Source organism: Musa acuminata, chromosome BXJ3-3, assembly GCF_036884655.1.
Source record: "Musa acuminata AAA Group cultivar baxijiao chromosome BXJ3-3, Cavendish_Baxijiao_AAA, whole genome shotgun sequence".
In the NCBI taxonomy this organism is placed as follows: domain Eukaryota; kingdom Viridiplantae; phylum Streptophyta; class Magnoliopsida; order Zingiberales; family Musaceae; genus Musa; species Musa acuminata.
Genome location: NC_088351.1, coordinates 27,595 through 45,816, shown reverse-complemented (window position 1 = coordinate 45,816; position 18,222 = coordinate 27,595). Strand labels below are relative to the sequence as shown.

The 18,222-nt window shown below is 39.9% G+C and overlaps 3 protein-coding genes across 6 annotated transcripts; 1 reads left to right on the top strand and 2 right to left on the bottom strand.

Annotated features, from left to right (window-relative positions):
• Nucleotides 1-6,082: 6,082 nt before the first annotated feature.
• On the bottom strand, nucleotides 6,083-9,944 carry LOC103977417 (protein Rf1, mitochondrial). Of its 4 annotated transcripts, XM_018822763.2 has the most exons (4): nucleotides 9,573-9,943; nucleotides 7,308-9,465; nucleotides 6,845-6,985; nucleotides 6,083-6,778 (listed from the first exon to the last, which is right to left on the bottom strand). In XM_018822763.2, the coding sequence occupies exon 2, from the start codon at nucleotides 9,332-9,334 to the stop codon at nucleotides 7,391-7,393; it is 1,944 nt and encodes a 647-aa protein (XP_018678308.2). In that variant the 5' UTR covers nucleotides 9,335-9,465; nucleotides 9,573-9,943; the 3' UTR covers nucleotides 6,083-6,778; nucleotides 6,845-6,985; nucleotides 7,308-7,390. The 4 variants fall into 4 exon arrangements, with proteins under 4 accessions (XP_018678308.2, XP_065000493.1, XP_018678306.2 ...); XM_065144421.1 differs by having other exon boundaries at nucleotides 7,317-9,944; XM_018822761.2 differs by having other exon boundaries at nucleotides 7,308-9,943.
• A 1,018-nt stretch (nucleotides 9,945-10,962) lies between these two features.
• On the bottom strand, nucleotides 10,963-13,654 carry LOC135634161 (pentatricopeptide repeat-containing protein At1g06143-like). Its single transcript, XM_065144420.1, has one exon. It carries the CDS (start codon nucleotides 13,552-13,554, stop codon nucleotides 11,830-11,832), a length of 1,725 nt encoding a protein of 574 aa, XP_065000492.1. The 5' UTR covers nucleotides 13,555-13,654; the 3' UTR covers nucleotides 10,963-11,829.
• A 1,131-nt stretch (nucleotides 13,655-14,785) lies between these two features.
• On the top strand, nucleotides 14,786-15,739 carry LOC135633097 (ethylene-responsive transcription factor 14-like). The gene has a single exon (XM_065142181.1). It carries the CDS (start codon nucleotides 15,029-15,031, stop codon nucleotides 15,392-15,394), a length of 366 nt encoding a protein of 121 aa, XP_064998253.1. The 5' UTR covers nucleotides 14,786-15,028; the 3' UTR covers nucleotides 15,395-15,739.
• The last annotated feature ends 2,483 nt before the right edge of the window (nucleotides 15,740-18,222 follow it).

Here is an 18,222-nt window from a genome sequence, read left to right as displayed (position 1 = left end):
CTCTAGATCGGTTCCTGACCTACGGCTCGCCGGCCCAACTCTTGCCTGAGCCTCTCCAGATCGATTCTCGAACTATAGCTCGTCGGCCCAACTCTTGCCCGAGCCTCTCCATATCGGTTCCCGACCTACGGCTCGCCGATCCAGCTCTTGCCCGAGCCTCTCCAGATCGGTTCCCGACCTGCAGCTCGGCAACCTAGCTCTTGCCCGAGCCTCTCCAGATAAGTTCTCGATTTGCAGTCCGCGGGCTCAACTCTTGCCCGAGCCTTTCCAGATCAGTTCCCGACCTACGGCTCGCCAGCCCAACTCTTGTCTGAGCCTCTCCATATCGGTTCTCGACCTGCGCCTCTGGAATATAGCTTCTGCCCGGGTCGCTCTAGCTCGATCCTGACAAGCGACCCGCCGGCACCAAAATTGGAACCGAGTTTAATCGCTCGGCCCCTAGGTTTATCTTCTGCCCGGGTCACTCTAGTTCGCTCCAGGTAGGCGACCCGTCGGGACCAAAACTGGAACCGAGCTTAATCGCTCGGCCCCCAGGTTCATTTTTTGCCCGAGTCGCTCCAGTTCACTCTCGACAGGCGACCCGCCGGCACCAAAACTGGAAATAAGCTTAATCGCTCAGCCCCCAAGTTCATCTTCTTCCCGGGTCGTTCCAGTTCGCTCCTGACAGGCGACCCATTGGCACTAGAATCGGAACTGAGCTCACAACTCGATCCCCAGATTCTATTCGAAACCGAGCTCACAACTCGGTCCCCAGATTCAATTCGGAGCTGAGCTCACAACTCGGTCCCTAGATTCAATTCGAAGTCGAGCTCACAACTCGATCCCTAAATTCTATTCGGAGCCGAGCTCACAACTTGGTCCCCAGATTCAATTCGGAGCCAAGCTCACACCTCGGTCCCCAGATTCAATTCGGAGTCAAGCTCACAACTCGGTCCCCAGATTCTATTCGGAGCCGAGCTCACAACTCGGTCCCCAGATTCAATTCGAAGTCAAGCTCACACTTCAGTCCCCAGATTCTATTTGAAGCCGAGCTCACAACTCGGTCCCTAGATTCAATTCGGTGCCGAGCTCACAACTCGGTCCCCAAATTCTATTCGGAGTCGAACTCACAACTTGGTCCCCATATTCTATTTGGAGCCGAGCTCACAACTCGGTCCCCAAATTCAATTCGGAGCCGAGCTCACACCACGGTCCCCAGATTCAATTCGGAGTAGAGCTCATAATTCGGTCCCCAGATTCAATTCGGAGCTAAGCTCACACCTTGGTCTCTAGATTCTATTCGGAGCTGAGCTCACTGTTGGAAAATCTTGGGGCGACATCACATGCGCAGCGGGAGAACAAGAAAACAAAATCCCCGATTCTCAAAACGATGTTCGACGTCGTGCGAAGATTGGTGCGCAAAATCCACGAAACTTAAAACTGCATATAGAGTAGATTGTGTTACCTAGGGAGATCGTATATCCCTGTTTCCTTGCAGATCCTTAGGAGAGGGTGAAGGAGGTCAAGCGTCCTCATCTCTAGCGATGATCCATACAATAGGGTTGCGACGATGCTCCTCGAAACTCCAGGCCTGCTCTGAGGTGGAGAGGGAGAGGAGAATAGGAAAGGCAAGCAAAAGCTCTAGCCTATGAGGCTCTGAATCCCTCCTATTTATAGAGGGCCCCTATCAAACCCTAATGGGTCCTCCCCTTGTGGGTATTGGATATGCATCCAATAAGACAATGGCTCCGTCGGATATCTCATATCCGAACCTCTACTCATCGCAATGCCTACCATATGTGTGTAACCCTCTAGGCCCAATATCGAGCTGGCCGTGAGTCATACCTGTCAGAACTCCTTCTAACTCAATGAATTATTATCTCTGTAATAATTCACTTGACTTATCGACTACGGACGTACTAGGCCACTACGTCGTAATCCCTAGATGATACAAAGGAATCTAATCCATTGGACTTGTTTGTTCTCAGTTACCGTGTACTTATAATCCCTCATCCCTCTAATATCCCAAAGACCGTATATCGAGCATGGTGTTGTCAGACCCATACGGTTTCTACTCGAGTCTCACTCTAATCGGATTCTCCCGGAGAACTCTTTCTCTCTCAACCCGAATGACCCTGGCTAGGGATTTGTCTGAGTGAGAACACATGGGATATTCCTCTCATGATGTCGAGAGTAGATGATCCTCTATCGACACTCAATAGCCCTCGTAAGGTCGACTACCACTCCCAATGACCAACTGTACTAGATCTGAGACAACCAAACCTATAAGTCTGGTATCAAAGAGTGGAGCACTCATACAGGACATCCTTGGTGTCTCAAGTCTAAGGACCAGATACACCACTAGGACTACGGAATCACTGTCTAACAATAAGGCATCATCAACCATCCAGCATTCCGTAAGCGGATCAATCAGTGAACTCATTCTCCAATGAGCACCTATACTGTATCCCTAGTGTCCCTACACGAGCAGCTATGAGACCAGCTGCATCCATCATATGGACGGGTATACAGCATACCAGTCTATCCGGTTATTACGATATCCCTCTCGAGTAACCTATGACCGGGATTATTTATGATATGTGTTTAAAGGTGAATCGATCTCATTATCGTGATCTCATCACGATCCGATTCCCATTGCACAAATCCAAGGACATCACAATATATATATGCATTTATGTAATAGTTATAAAGTGATATACGCCAAAATATAATAAGCAAAAAGATTCTGTATCAAGTCACACGTGTCATCACTCACGCGATTGGCTTGCTGGGCACCTATGACTAGCACTCACAACTCGGTCCCCAGACTCAATTCGGATTCGAGCTCACAAACTCGGTCCCCAGACTTAATTCGGAACTGAGCTCATAAACTCGGCCCCCATACTCGAATCGGAACCGAACTTATTCGGTCCCCAGGTCCGATTCAGAGCCGAATATACCCACTCGACCCCCGGATCTAGCTCTCATCTGAGTTACGCTAAATCGCTCTCGGTTTACGACCCGCCGGCATCGAAACCAGAACCGAGCTTAATCGCTTGGCCCCCAAGTTCATTTTCTACCCGAGTCGCTCCAGTTCTCTCTTGACAGGCAACCCGCCGGCACCGAAACCTGAGCACGAGTATAAACCACTCGGCCCATAGGTCTGGATCCGATGCCCGAGTCACATCTTGGCCTGATCCAATGCCCGAGCTCTGTTTTAATTATTTTGATGTATAAGTTATAACTTTATCCTTTTACATCAAACACATCTTAGATTATTTTTAAATATATCACTATGCATCACAAATGAATCTGAAATCAATTGGGTGAGATATAATGTTATTTGTTTTGTACAGCAAGAATTGAAGATGAAATCAATCTCCTTTTAGTTCTTAAAAACTATTTTCACATGCCTCAATTCATTTAAATTTATTTTTTTTAGTTAATTAGTGAGATGTGATATTATCTTGGAAAATCCTTTTACAATAGTTGGTCGGGGCTAGTTACTAAATGCTTCCACCTTAATTGAATATACTTATATCTCTTCCTTGGTTACATTATGCATAAGCATAAGGAATATTAGCTTCTTTAATCAAAATTCACACTTCTTAGACCTTATATATAATTATATTTTAATATATTCAAGGTTATTTTTAAATGTTTTGTATATAGCTTCGTAAAGTGTGAATATATCAAAATGTCTAATAAAATAATCATAAATATGTTTAGATACTCATTAAATATCATGTTTATTAAGTCCATATAGATAGCTGATATATTTGCTAGGTCAAATGACATCATTAGAAATTTAAAATGCTCATATCTAATCTTGAAAGCGATATTAGAAATATCCTCCTTGATTTTCAATTGATGATACCCTCCTCTCATATCAATTTTGAAAAACACTTATGCACCTTTGAATTGATCAAACAAATTATTAATTCTGAAAAATAGGTATTTATTCTTAATAATAACTTTATTCGACTCTCTATAATCTATGCACAATTATATTATCTTATTTTTTTCTTTATAAATAGGATCGGTGCTCTCAATGATGAAAAGTTGGGGTAAATGAACTCTTGATCAAGGAGCTCTGTATCTTTAACTCTTTCAATTCGAGTTATTCTATAAGATACTTTGGAAATACGTTCAACAAATTTAATTTCTCTGATTGTCTAAAGAGATCCCTTAGAAAGATCTAAAAAAAATTTACTTATAATCGGACATATCCTTGACTTTCAATTCCACTCTAGTGTCAATCGATATCTTATGCATCCACCGTTTAAAAGTCTCATTGCTTTTATTATCGAGATAAAGTGGATTGATGTTTTCTCTTTAGAATCAACAAAAACAAACTCTACATACTCTAGAGGTTGAAATACTATCTTTTTTTTTTGTTACAATCAATGAAAATATGATATTTAGATAACCAATCCATACTTAGTATAATATCAAAATCTTATATATTCAATATTATCATATTTACAATTAATTCTTTGTCGACAATTTGAATTAGATAAAATCTCAATTCTTAATGTAAATATATTATATCCTTTAATGGAATAACTATGTAATACATCACATAGTTTCTCTATATAAGCTAATTATTCAAAAAAATACATTATGTCAGAATTAATTAATGTATATAAGAAAATATCATAAATAAATATCTCACCTAAGAGAACTTATAGGCTAACCTCTACTTTTGTCTTAGTCATCACAAACAGTTTACCTAATATTCTTTTCTATTCTGATAAGATTGATATATAGTTCCTTCCTAAATGTTCTAGCTTTCTACATAGAAAACATAACTATTTACCTTTAAGATATTCTCTCACATGATACTTTTTACATTTAGGGCAAGTGGATCTTTGTGCCTGAGCTAGTTGAGACGATAAGGATATTTAATCCACTTTTTGTCAAGCTTAATATGAAATTTAAAAAAATATTCCCACACGACCTCTTTAGTATAAGCAAGATATTCAAAAAATCCACTAGCTTTTATTACTGATTTGGACTCAAAAGCATTATATCTTGCCCTCTTTAATCAGTTGTATTAGGGTTATCGCTTAGAAATCTTTGTACAGTTAGTCTCTGATCTTAGAAAAAAATTAAGATTGTAACTAACTCGCATGGTCTTTGCCTACTAGTTGCATTGCATTCACCAACTCAATTTTTTTACTCAAAACTGACTATAATATTTGCTCGTTTGAGCTTATACTTTATTATCATATCAAATTTAATCAGAATATCCTTCCATCTTGTATATTTTAGGGAGAGTTTTTTTCTGAGTCTAAAAATAACTTAACGTGATCATCATCAACACAAATCACGTTTTGAAAAGTTAAAGTCTCCATACTCAAATACTGTAAACCACTAATGTCATCTTCTTCTTACGCACAGGATATTATAACTTAATCTTATTGAACTTATAGCTCTCCTAAGCCATCAGTTGACTCTCTATATAATAATTCTTTCAATAGTAAAATATAAAGCATTCATATAAATTTTAAAAGGTTCATACTTTTCTAACCACCTTCAAGACTATTATTTCTTTAACAACTTCATAAGTCGAGTTACATGTTTGGAGTATTTCAAAATGAAACATCCATAATAATTGATAAAACCAAAGAAAAATCTTAGCTAGCATCTTCGATTTTTGTCATTCTACCATAGCTTATCAAATGGAACCGTCTACTCCATATCCTAAGAATAAATTTTATTTATTTGTACAAAATAATATTTCTATTTTTTTCACAAATAAAATATTCTCCCAGAAGAGTTTGGCAAATGATTTCATATATTTAAATACATGCTTATCATAATCTATGTTAAGCCCAGCTAAAAAGTTAAAAAAACTTCTCTTTTTCAACAATTACCTTCGCTACACTTCATCTTAACATCTTGGGAATAATCAAGATGAAGCTACAATCCTTTGTTTTAATCTCTTAAATGTGAGTAACATCTTTGACATTTGAAAATGTATTTCACAGTCTCCCAAATCTCTTTTACTGTAGATATAAACATGCATAACATTGAACAGAGGAAGAAAGATTGTTTTGGGCAATGAAGAAAATAACTTTTAGCCTTATATCGGATACTCTTATAAAGGAATTCTTCTTCTTTATTTGATTGAGGAACTTATATAATTTACAAGAGTACAAATTTGATAAATGGAGAAACGAAATCATACAATTATAGGAAACTAATATCTTAAAAAATAAAATGGAGAAACTAAATCCCATGAGGCGTTGTGGACAATGGTCTGATTGTTTTCTCCACCTAATGCAGGTGAGATGTGAAGCAGAGAAGCTCCAGGTCCTGCTGTTCTTTGATATCATGAAGATCACATTTCCAGCTAAATCCCATTAGGCGTTGTGGACAATGGTCTGATTGTTTTCTCCTCCTAATGCAGGTGAGATGTGAAGCAGAGAAGCACCAGGTCCTGCTGTTCTTTGATATCATGAAGATCACATTTCCAAATTCAGAGTTCCGAGAATCCAGAAATCTAGTATGTGGTCCTGGGGGAGCCGTGATGACACCGTATCAGAAGCCAGCCTCCTCCAGCAAAATCAATCTGCGAACGTCTCAATTAACAATCTGATTAGCCGTGTCTCCATCAAGGCCTCACAACATCAGGTCACTTGTATGGATGATGAATGGAGGCCAAAGTCTTAGAGGTCGATTTCTGGCTGTTTGAATGCAGAGATGATCAAAAGGACACGCTAAGGGAAAAGTGTAAAGTCTTCTGGCGAGCATGACAGAAGAACTTCAACTTATACAGTCACCTCATGATTACCTGATCAATAAAAGAGAAAGACTAGTTAAAATCCATATAAATTCAAGTCTGATGATTTCTTCTTACCTTCTTATGATTTCTTCTTCATTCAGATGGGGGTACATGTTTGGCATCATCCACAATCATCAAATTGGCAGTAAGAGAGAAGTGTGAGAGAGATGGGGGTAACTCTGCATATGGATTCTTCATTCAGCTCCCCAATAGTCCCTGCAAATTAAGGAGTATAAGAGAACACAGGGCTGAAATATTAAACACATCCACAAAATATAGTTTTAAGTAATTTTGACTGGTATTCACTGATAGAACTGTCTCCCAAAGAAAAGAGTTCTCAAAAGGAAGTTTCATTCTTTATTTCAATTTAGTCATGCCTCTATGCTGTCCATGGTTGTGAACCAAAAGATCTACCTAGAGCTATGCCTAGGTCATCAAACATATTTACCACACCAAATCTGAAATAATGGAAGACCTTATGGCTCCGGTTGTGATCTCGACAAGCTCAAGAGAAATGACAGCTATTTACAACTCTTACCTTGCCTACCAGGGGTATAGCAGCCAGAGACGAAGGTGACCAGTTAGTGGCCGTTGAAAATCATAATTGTGCAAATGCTGCTTTCAAGTTTTCTCCTCCCAACAATCTAAACCAAGTGAACGACAAGCCAACATATCTGGTAATATACCTTGCTTTAGCATTATGTTATACAACTCATAAGCTTTTTTCCTTTCTCCAATCTTGCAATAACCAGAAATTAAAGCAGTATAAGTTACTAAATTAGGTCTTAGACCAATTCTTAACATTTCATCCATCAGTGAAACTGCAATGTCCATCGAAAGCAACTTGCTATATCCATATATAAGACAGGTATATGTAAACACATCTGGAGGCAAACCACTCTGCATCATTTTATTAAACCATTCCAAAGCCTTATTCATATTCTTACATTTACAGAAATTAGCAATCAGTGACGTGAATGCAATCCTGTCAGGCATCACGCCCCGTTGAACCATTTCCTCAAACAAATTCAAAGCTTCAGGCATCCTCCCATCATTGCAGAGCCCATTTATGAGGCTTGTATATGTAAATATGTTGGGTGTGACACCCTGCTTTGACATTTTAGCATACACCTTAAAAGCTTCTTCCATGTTTAACATTTTGGCAAAACCTTCAACAAGGGTACTATAAATAACAACATCAGGACGAAGCCCTCTCTTTATCATATCTCCAAAAACTACCCAAGCCTTTTCAAACATCCGCCCTTTGCACAAGCCATTGATGATGACTCCGTACATGCACAAGTTGGGGGTGATTCCCATGCCACGAACTTCATTCAAGAACATTAAAGCTTGGTCTACGTAATTCTCTCTGAAGAATCCATCAACTAGGACAGTGCAAGTAACAATATTCGGCATTATCCCTGTTTTAATCATAACTTGGAATTGTGCTAAAGCTTCCTTCAAATGTCCATGTCTACAGAAGCCATAAATAAGGCTGGTATAGTTATAAACATCAGGAACAAAATTATTTTTGATCATATCCTCCCAAAGAGCACAAGCACCATCCAGATCCCCATGCTGACAGTACCCGTCAAGAAGAATGCTATAAGAGATTTGGTCATGCCTGTAACCTTGACGCCTAAGCTCATGGAACAAATTTAGTGCCACGTTCACTTCTCCAATCCTACATATTCCATATAAGAGTGAGCTATAACTAACCATGGTGGGCATAGTTCCACAGTTTACCATTTCAACAATCAAATCGTAGCCCTTCGAAACATCACCTTGCTTGCAAAACCCATCTATTAGTATTGAATAGCTGTGCACATCAGGTGGGAATCCACATCCTTTCATTTCATCTAAAACCTTCAGTGACTCTAAGGGCCGTCCTTCCTGGCAAAAACCATGAATAACAGCATTGAAACAATAAGCATTCAATGGGAGACATTTGTGCAGCAAGTCCTGTAGAAAGCCCAACGCAGGCTCCACATACCCGGCGCTACAAAGTCCACGAATGTAAGTAGCATAAGTCACTGCATTTGGCCTCACTCCTACCTTTTCCATATCCAAAAGAATCTCCTTAGCTTCATCCAAATATAAGATGTCCCCTGTAGCATATAAACCCATCATGATAGAGTAAGTGTAGACATTGGGAGAAGGGCCCGAATTCTTCAATGCCTGAAATAAGCTTCTAGCATACCCTATCATCTTCCTCTCAACCAAACATTGAAGCAAGAAATTGCATGACTGAATAGAGAGTTGTAGTGCAACTTGCTTAGCCTCTAAAAATGTCTCAAGGGCATCTTCAAACATCGAGGCCTCTGCAAATATATATATTAAAGATTCATACGCTTGTGATCTCATGGCACCATCCAAAAGACTTACTAATGGTGAAAGCAATTCGAGCATGTTGGAGCCAACATTCCTATTGTATTCTGCTATATCTCGTAGCAAATGCTTGACCTCCTTATGCATCCCAGCTGACAAGAACGTATGGATTAGCACTGCAAAAGATTCCAACGATTGGGATAAGCCAAACCTGTTCACTGCTATGGAGAAGCTCATCTTCCTCGCCACTTCCCAGTTCAAAGTACTCACTACAAAGGAGACGAAGGGAAAAATACTCCGACCTCTATTGTTGTAAAATTCAGATTTTTTCTTGCTCTCACCGATGGCGGCCAATTCTAAGAGTTGCTCTGAGGAAAAGAATTGGTCATGAAGACACGACGACAATGCCAAGGCGGAAGAGTAGGGCCTCCAAGATCGAATTTTTTCAACAAAGACGCCATGGAAAAGTACTAACCCGTTTCTACTCATAGACCAGGCCTCCAAAACCTTTCACTCGGGCAATCGAACAAACACCCATCAAGCTTGAATGAAAAACACAATCGGAAGCAAAGAAAGAGCGACAGAAGGCACTTGTATCGTGCACTCGGACGAGATTTAACAGCGAGAACCTAGAGAGGTGTTAGTAGAGAGAACACCGTAGGCAAAAACCTGATTCCACGCTGACGATGTGAGACGAAAGCAGCGGTTTGGGGGCATCACTTGAACGGGGAGAAGAGAAAAGAAGACCTAAGAAACGCAGGCTCGCAGCCTCAGCGGCCGCTCACCAGCCGTAGGCCGCCGCCATTGCCCCGCGGCTGAGGGTTTGAAGAGGAGTAAAAGTGCAGCGATCGAGTGGCCCCACGTCTAACTGGTGTCGTCAAACCTTCGCACTCCCTCCCCTCAAATCTCAGCCATACGTTTTCTCTTCTTACGGCTTGGATTGCTTCAGAGTATGACGTGACGTGGTTCGCCAAGTCAAGTCAAGATGTGCACATTTTTGTCAGAGGACATCCCTCCGTTAAAAATTTATTTGATTTTTTTTTTTCAATGTTAATTTTTTTCTCTTATATCATTCGATTTTATTTTAATTTTTTGAATCAGTTTGAAACAATAAATGGTTAAAATACTTCAAATCCTCTATTAAAAACTTATCTGAATTTTTTGAATCAGTTTGATTCAATAAATGGTTAAAATACTTCAAATCCTCTATTAAAAATTTATCTGATTATATTTTATTCAATGTTAATTTCTCTCTTATATCATTCAATTTTTTATTTTAATTTTTTTTTATCGATAAATGGTTGCAAATCCTACATTGCTTGTTCCCACTCCCTCCTATATCTTTCTCTCTTTCCTACCATCTACCATGGAGGCCAGTGCTATTGTACCAAATATTACATTTATTTCTGTTAACTAAAACAATAGTGCAAATTCCATATTGCTCCAATAGACAATTTATTTGTGGATGTAAAAGCAAAGCAATTGGTTTCGGATACAGGAAGATCTAAAAAAAAACTTCAATGGTAATAAGAGAAAACAATAGATTACTTATTCTTATGATGCTACCTTTAAGAAAGCTAAATAATAGGATATGGCTCTTATAATGAATTCCTAATAGTTGGGTTATTACAACTTACAGATGTGGATAACTAAGATGTAATATTGCAAAAAATGATCAAATTGTTTGGGCTAGCTCACTGTTAATGTATTTCTTTTTTAATCAATATTTTTATTCTCACAAACAAATAATATTTTACATCTTAAGCAAAGTTTAATCTGACACAATATAATTTAAACTCATAATAGGGTGGATTAGCATAACACAAAGTATTAATTGCACAAACTGCACTTTAAACAAAACAATGTGCCGGTAAATCATTCGTCTTTGTAAACAAACTTTGTATATACAACATTATTTCGCCTTTGGCATTTTATACATGGAAGTCGCAACATTGAATTAAGAAACCCTGCAAGTTTCAGCTTCCTATAACACCAAGAAAGTATTACTTGCACAAATTGCAATTCAGACAAGACAAATGTGCCGCTAAATCAATTTGAGTCTTTGCAAAAAAGCTTGTAGACACAATTCTCCTTTGTGCTTTTGCACTTGAATGTCACGGCGTTGAACTAATCACAACCTGCAAGTTTCAGCTGGTCAGAATACCAAGAAGTATTTCTTGCACAAATTGCACTTCAAATAATACAATGTGCAGCTAAATCACTTTAGTCTTTGTAAACAATTACATCCTTTGCCCTTTTGCCAATGGAGATCACAGAATAGTTCCCAACTCTTGTGAACATACTGCAACTTTCAGCTCTGCTAATCACTTCAGTCTTTGCAAACAAATCTGCATACACAAACATTTCTCACATGAAAGTCAGCAATGGAGCGATGCCCAACTCTGGTGAACCCTGCAAGTCACTTTCACCCCTGCTAAACATTTCTCACATGAAAGTCGCACTCCAAACAGTACATTGTGCTGCTAAATCACTTTAGTGTTTGCAAACAAATTTGCACACTAACATGCCTCCTTTGTGCTTTCGCACATAAAAATCTCAGCATTAAACTAATGTCCAACTCTGGTGAACACACATCCTGTGAACTGCAGCTGCCAACAACACCAACAAGTGCTAATTTCACTTCAAACAACACAAAGGGCTACTGAATCACTATGTGTTTGCAAACAAATCTGTATACACAACATACATCCTTTGTGCTTTTGCACATAAAGTCACAGCATTGAACTAATGCCCAACTCTAGCGAACACCCTGCAAGTTTCAGCTGTCCATCCAACTCATGCAGCACCGAGCAAATCTCCGATGAGAGATGAATCATATCACAAGCAGCAAACTCTTGCACCACCCCATCAATCTCAATCCAGCTGCACCCAGGTGCCCTCTTCTGCACTCCCTTCTCCTCCAACATCCCCCTCACCGTCCCAACCTTCTCCCATGCTTTAGCTTCAGCATGCATGTTAACCAGAAGCATATAATGTGCACTGTGCTCTGGTTCCAGTACAAGCAGCTTCTCTGCAGCAATCTCAGCTACCTCCATGTTTCGATGTATTCTACAACCAGAAAGTAAAGCTGACCAGATTGCGGCGTTGGGTGCCATTGGCATGCTCCTGATCAAATTCAATGCTTCTACTAAGTGGCCGGCACGCCCTAGAAGATCGACCATGCATCCGTAATGCTCCCGCTCAGGACGTATTAAGTAGTTCTTGATCATGCTGGAAAACATCATTCGTGATTCTTCCACCAGCCCTGCATGATTGCACGCGCTGAGAATGCTGACGAAAGTGATACCATTTGGTTGAGTTTTGCCTTCCTCATTCATCTTGTGGAACATGGTTATCGCACCCCTCCCGCATCCATGGATCGCTAGCCCTTGGATGACCGAATTCCAACAGAATATGTTCTTCTCTTCCAGCTTGTAAAAGATAACCAGTGCTCTCTCTGCACTCCCGCATTTTGCATACATATCAATCAGTGCTGATCCCAAGTGTACACCAAGATCAAACCCATCGAGCATCACATATAGGTGCAATTCTCTCCCCAAGTCGAGAGCTCCGAGATGAGCACAGGCTGAGATCACGGTAGCCATGGCCACTCGGTCAGGTCTGACTCCTGTGGCCTTCATACTGTGAAAGGTTTTTATTGCCTCTTTGTACCACTTGTTCTGGGAGTAACAAGAGATCATCGTGGTCCATGAGACCAAGCTCTTCTCGGGCATCTCGTCGAACAGAGAAACGGCAGACTCAACATCCCCTGACCTTCCATACCCAGCGATCAATGTATTCCATGAGACTATGCTTCTATCGGGCATTTCGTCAAAGAGCCTCCTGGCCGAGGCCAAGTCGCCAAGACGGGCATGGCCCAGAATCATCACCGTCCACGAGACAACATCTCTCTCAGACATTTCGTCGAACAACCTGCTCGATTCATTTATCTTGTCGGAACTGGAGTAAAAGTCCGTGAGTGCAGTCTGGAGTAAGAGGTGGGTTCCGAAGCCCATTTTCACGATCTGTCCATGAACTGCTTGGCCGAGCTCAGTAGCCGATGACCGAGCACAAGCCTTAACTATGTGCGAGAAAGTGCATCCATCAGGGAGCACGTCGGACCTCAACATGCCAACGTACAACTCGAGGGCCGTGGACGATTCAGACTGCCGAAGGAGGCCACCCACGACGGCATTGTAGACGAAGACGTTCGGGTCAGACATTTGGACGAAGGCCCGGAGGGCATAATCGATGAGGTGCAGCCGAGAGCATGCGGCGAGGAACTGGTTGATCAAGAAGGAGTCGCGAAGAGCGCGGCGCTTGAGCATGGTGGCGTGCACGGACTGGAGGTCCTCGAGCGAGCGGCATGCTTGAAGCAGGGAGGGGAATGCTGGGAGTGTTTGGAAGGTGGAGGTGGAGAAGAAGATGGCAATGGCCTTCCGCGGCTGGATGACCATTTATTATTTGTCGTCACTTGGTTGACCAATAATGAATGCAGAATGATGGCTATTTATTGGTGGAATGCTTGAAGAATTCCAACTCGATTGCAACAATCGTGATGGATGTCAACAAAAAGAAAAAAAAAAAAAAAAAACATAAATTTGTTATTCACAAAAATGGACAAGTAAAAAAAATGGATGGATGGCGTCCTGATAAGGGACCACTTGGTCGGTCTTAATGTAGCTTATAGGTATACGAGGAATTTTTCGTTTTGGATGATAAGGATCAAGCCTAAGTGGTTTTGTTCTTTTGAAACTTATAATTCCAAAAGACATCTTTGAAGATAAAGAAGATCCGACGGACTTATGAACCATTTGATTCTCATACTCCTCAACTAATATGGGACTAAATTACTTTATCCATTCAAACTCTACGTAACTATATGGCCGCCCTTTGTGTTTTTTTCTCCAGATGCCAGCCTTGATTTGCAAAACTCTCATCTTTTGAGCAAATAATATTTAATATTTTAACCATGACAAATAAATAAACCCTAAAATTCCAATTATTTGGGATTGATTGAGCTTTGTAAACGGTTGTCTGCTTGATTAAAAATAATTTAGATTCCTATTTATGGTATCCTTCTATCCCATCCCATCCCATCTCATCCCATCAACTAGTAATTATCTTATATTTTGATTATAGTAAGTATTTTTATATTTATATATATATTATAATGTAAAATGCTGTCATCTGTAACTGCACTTGACAAGAAACGAAAGGACATCCTCAACACCACACACACAAAAACAAACAAACAAACAAACAAAAAAAGACAAAGAAAAACAAAAGAAAGTTACATTATGCATCCCACTTAAAATTAGTGTCCCTTTGAGCTACACAATTAATTATAATTTCTGTCGAAATGTTGGCATCTTGTGTTCTGACTATGTAACGAAAATTTTAGGGGATAAGATAAGATATCCTACTATTATATATATATATATATATATATATATATATATATATATATATATATATATATATATATAATTTAATCTCCATTCCTTTGGTTTCTTTGTGTATATATTGGAGGATTAGTATCGCTTTTGCAGGGAACATGGTAACACGGACATCAGCAAATCGAGTGTTCTCTGCGTCACCTCCGTGACCTCACGAGGCCAAGGGGCAACTCTCTCTCTCTCTCTCTCTCTCACACACACACACACACACATTAGTGTTTGACGAATTGCCTTGCTAGGTGCTGGCCATGGCAGTGCGTGAATCGAGCCCTGCTCCAGCGTCGACGTACGAGCTTGCTTCATTAAACTAATGAGAGAATTTGGAGTAAACAAATGGGTCGTGAGACCAAATCCAATTCTATTCCCTCTTTCCTTTCTCCTCATCGCACATGGAGAATCGCGCCACCGGGGTTAAATCCCTGGCGCGGGGGGACGAGGAGTAAGCGAGCTGCACTAGTGGCTATCGACTCCCATGGCGGACTCAGGAGCAGCAGGAGGGGGAGACAAGGACGGCGAGCAGACGCGGTACCGCGGGGTGCGGCGCCGGCCGTGGGGGAAGTACGCGGCGGAGATCCGCGACTCGACGCAGCACGGCGCTCGCGTGTGGCTGGGCACGTTCGACACCGCGGAGGAGGCCGCGCGGGCGTACGATCGGGCCGCCTTGTCCATGCGGGGCTCCCTCGCGGTGCTCAACTTCCCCGCCGACGCCCGCGCCTACGCCGCCGGCTCGTCGCGCGGCGGCGGCAAGCAGGTCATCGAGCTGGAGTGCTTGGACGACAAGGTGCTCGACGAGATGCTCGAGTTCGCCGAGAAGGAGAAGGGCTGCAAGAAGAAGTGACGATCGAGCGCGGCGTCGTCGCAGGCACAGAATAAGCCAAGGCTGTAATACTTGTATGTAACTAGGCTGATGTTTGGGGACTTGGAAATCTCTTACTACTCCACTCTTGTGTCAGCGATCGTCTTCGCACCAACAAGAAACTGATATGAACAGTATCCGATACCTCTGATGCATGCATATACAGAAGAAGCACATCCGTTCCGCCGTTTCCATGCTTTCAGGCCACCAATCATGCCATCACAACTCCCAAGGGTTTCATTCACCCTCTTTCCGGCTCAGTTGTTGTTGGCTTCAGCATAATCTCACAAACAACATATCATGAACAAGGGTGGGGAAGCACGAGAACACAAAGAACGGTCCAACGAGGAAGAAGATGACGAACCAACCGACCTACCATGAAGCCGCCATGCTCTCTCCTACTCATGCATGGTTCCGATATCGGACTTCCATCCTTGTTCCTTGCACCGAAACCACCAGTTATGTACTCCGTCCTTGTTCAAGCTCGCTGTTTGATGCTGGGAGAACACACTCCTGGTTCTGCAGCAGGAATCCAGCTTCCTGTGATCTTATGCAGATTCTCTTCCTCCTCCTCCTCCTCCTCCTCCATAGACAGAGACACTTGAACCTTTGGTTTTTGTGTGTTCTGATCACTGTAACCTCGATGTTCTTGATCCAGGGGTTGATGCCACATATAAAGACTACAAATTTAGCCCAAGATATTTGATTGGATTCAGCAAACTAGGGCGACAATGTATGCATCTCTCAATCATGCAGGAGAGGATCTGAATTCCCCTTGGATCAAAAACTCGAAGCTTCTGAACATTCATGTTAGTGCAATTCAAATGGGTTTTCAAGATTCATTCATGTATGGAGAGTGAGTTATCGGGTGATGTCTTCCTACGTTCTTTCAAGGATTCAATCCAAACCTTGCTCGTACATGTTGTAATAAAGATCACAAGTGGTAGATTTGTGTTTATGTATGTATGGATCACATTATTTATTTTTATGATAAGAAAAATAATATATTAGGATGTCATCCCGTCGATACGGGCTATCGTTGTACTCCCCCCAAAGGACACTCGGCACTCTACTACTACTTTTTTGCACTTAATCATCAATCAGTAAAGACCTAAATTAAAATAAATTTATACTTATGGACGCATATTCATGTACTTGCAACAACATGTCATTTGTCTTTAAAGTTTTTCAAGCTCATCATCATAAGATACTCTCTCTCTCTAGATATATATATATATATATATATATATATATATATATATATATATATATATATATATATATATATAATCCTATTTCTTACATAATGTAGGCAATAGATTAGTGATTCTGTGATATGCAAATTACATAGTTATGTTAAGCACATCTAGGGAAAATTAGTATAAACATAAAAAGACTATTCATAAATCTAAAATTAAAATTTGATATTGAGAATACTTATGCAACTTAATCATTTTTTTTTATGGCTCAGTAATATGGGATGCCACATTTTGTGTTACTTAGTCCTGCATGCAGTTCTTCTTATTTGGAATGATTCTTCATAATTTTCTCATCAATCCCGACCGCTTGTAAAATGAATTAAAAGTAACAAAAAAAATTGCCTTTGAGAGAAGCACATTATATGATGAGCTCCTATCGTAATATTTCTCGAGAAAGAAAGATGGTAGATATTGTTAAATCATATGTGACAAAAGAGTTACAGATAGAGAGGTTTCGTAATAAAAGACTTTTATTCGTTAATTATCTATCCTATTTCAATCTCTGAACCTCATGTGAGAATAGGGAGAATCATATATTTAGCATAATCCTTTCTCAAATAATAATAATAATAGAGTACTACTAGCTTAGGATCTAAAACGAAGAAGGAAAAAAAAATACCCGAGGTGAAAATAAAAAAATAAAAAGAAAAACTATAATTAACTTCTCAAAATAATCTTGGACTTTGATTAAATCACGACTTAAACAAATATGATATTTTTTTATCTCTAATTTAAATTAACTAAAGCTCTATCTAATCAATTTATCGAAAACTCATATCTTAAATCAATAAAATCCTATTTACAACTCTTATCTTATTAATCTATAGGACAAGAGTTTCAAAATCTCCCCCCTCTCCCCCCACCCCAAAAAAAATAATAATAATAATAATAATAATAATAATAATATCTTATGTATATATATATATATATGTATATACATATATATATATGTATATATATATATATATATATATATATATATATATATATATATCTCTCTCTCTCTCTCTCTCTCTCTCTCTCTCTTAAATACTAGATGCATAACTTTATCACTTTTTGTAAAGAGATCCTAGCTCTCCTAAGCTAGCTCCTTATCTAAATAAAAAAAAGGGTCTAATTAATATTCCAGTAGCTTTGGGACCCTAACGAATGTGAAATCCAATGAGGTCATATGTTTCAATCTTTGAGTCTAACGATAGGAGATAATTTTGATGACAAAACTAGTCTTTTTAACGATAGTATAGCCTAAAAGACATGGAGATGTATTGGTCTCTAACTAACATGATCGACTTCCCATTATGTCGTGGCTTTTGTGATCGATGAGCTGATGCACCGTCCACCTTCGATATGATCAAAAGTTTTGATTTTGAATATTGATCATAAATGGATCATAAATTCTTATTCTCAAAGTAACTTTGGTACCCAAAAAATAAATAAATAAATAAATAAATAAATAAATTCGGTTCAGGTTAGTGAGATGGATCAAATTTTTTTGTATTGTCGTGAAGAAATTTTCAGATAAATACGAAGAAAAAGAATAATCTCCGGTGG

Bases quoted from the DNA above. Each gene is read 5' to 3' on its own strand.
- LOC135633097 (XM_065142181.1), top strand. From the start codon at position 15,029: ATGGCGGACTCAGGAGCAGCAGGAGGGGGAGACAAGGACGGCGAGCAG.
- LOC135634161 (XM_065144420.1), bottom strand. From the start codon at position 13,554: ATGGTCATCCAGCCGCGGAAGGCCATTGCCATCTTCTTCTCCACCTCC.
- LOC103977417 (XM_065144421.1), bottom strand. From the start codon at position 9,586: ATGAGTAGAAACGGGTTAGTACTTTTCCATGGCGTCTTTGTTGAAAAA.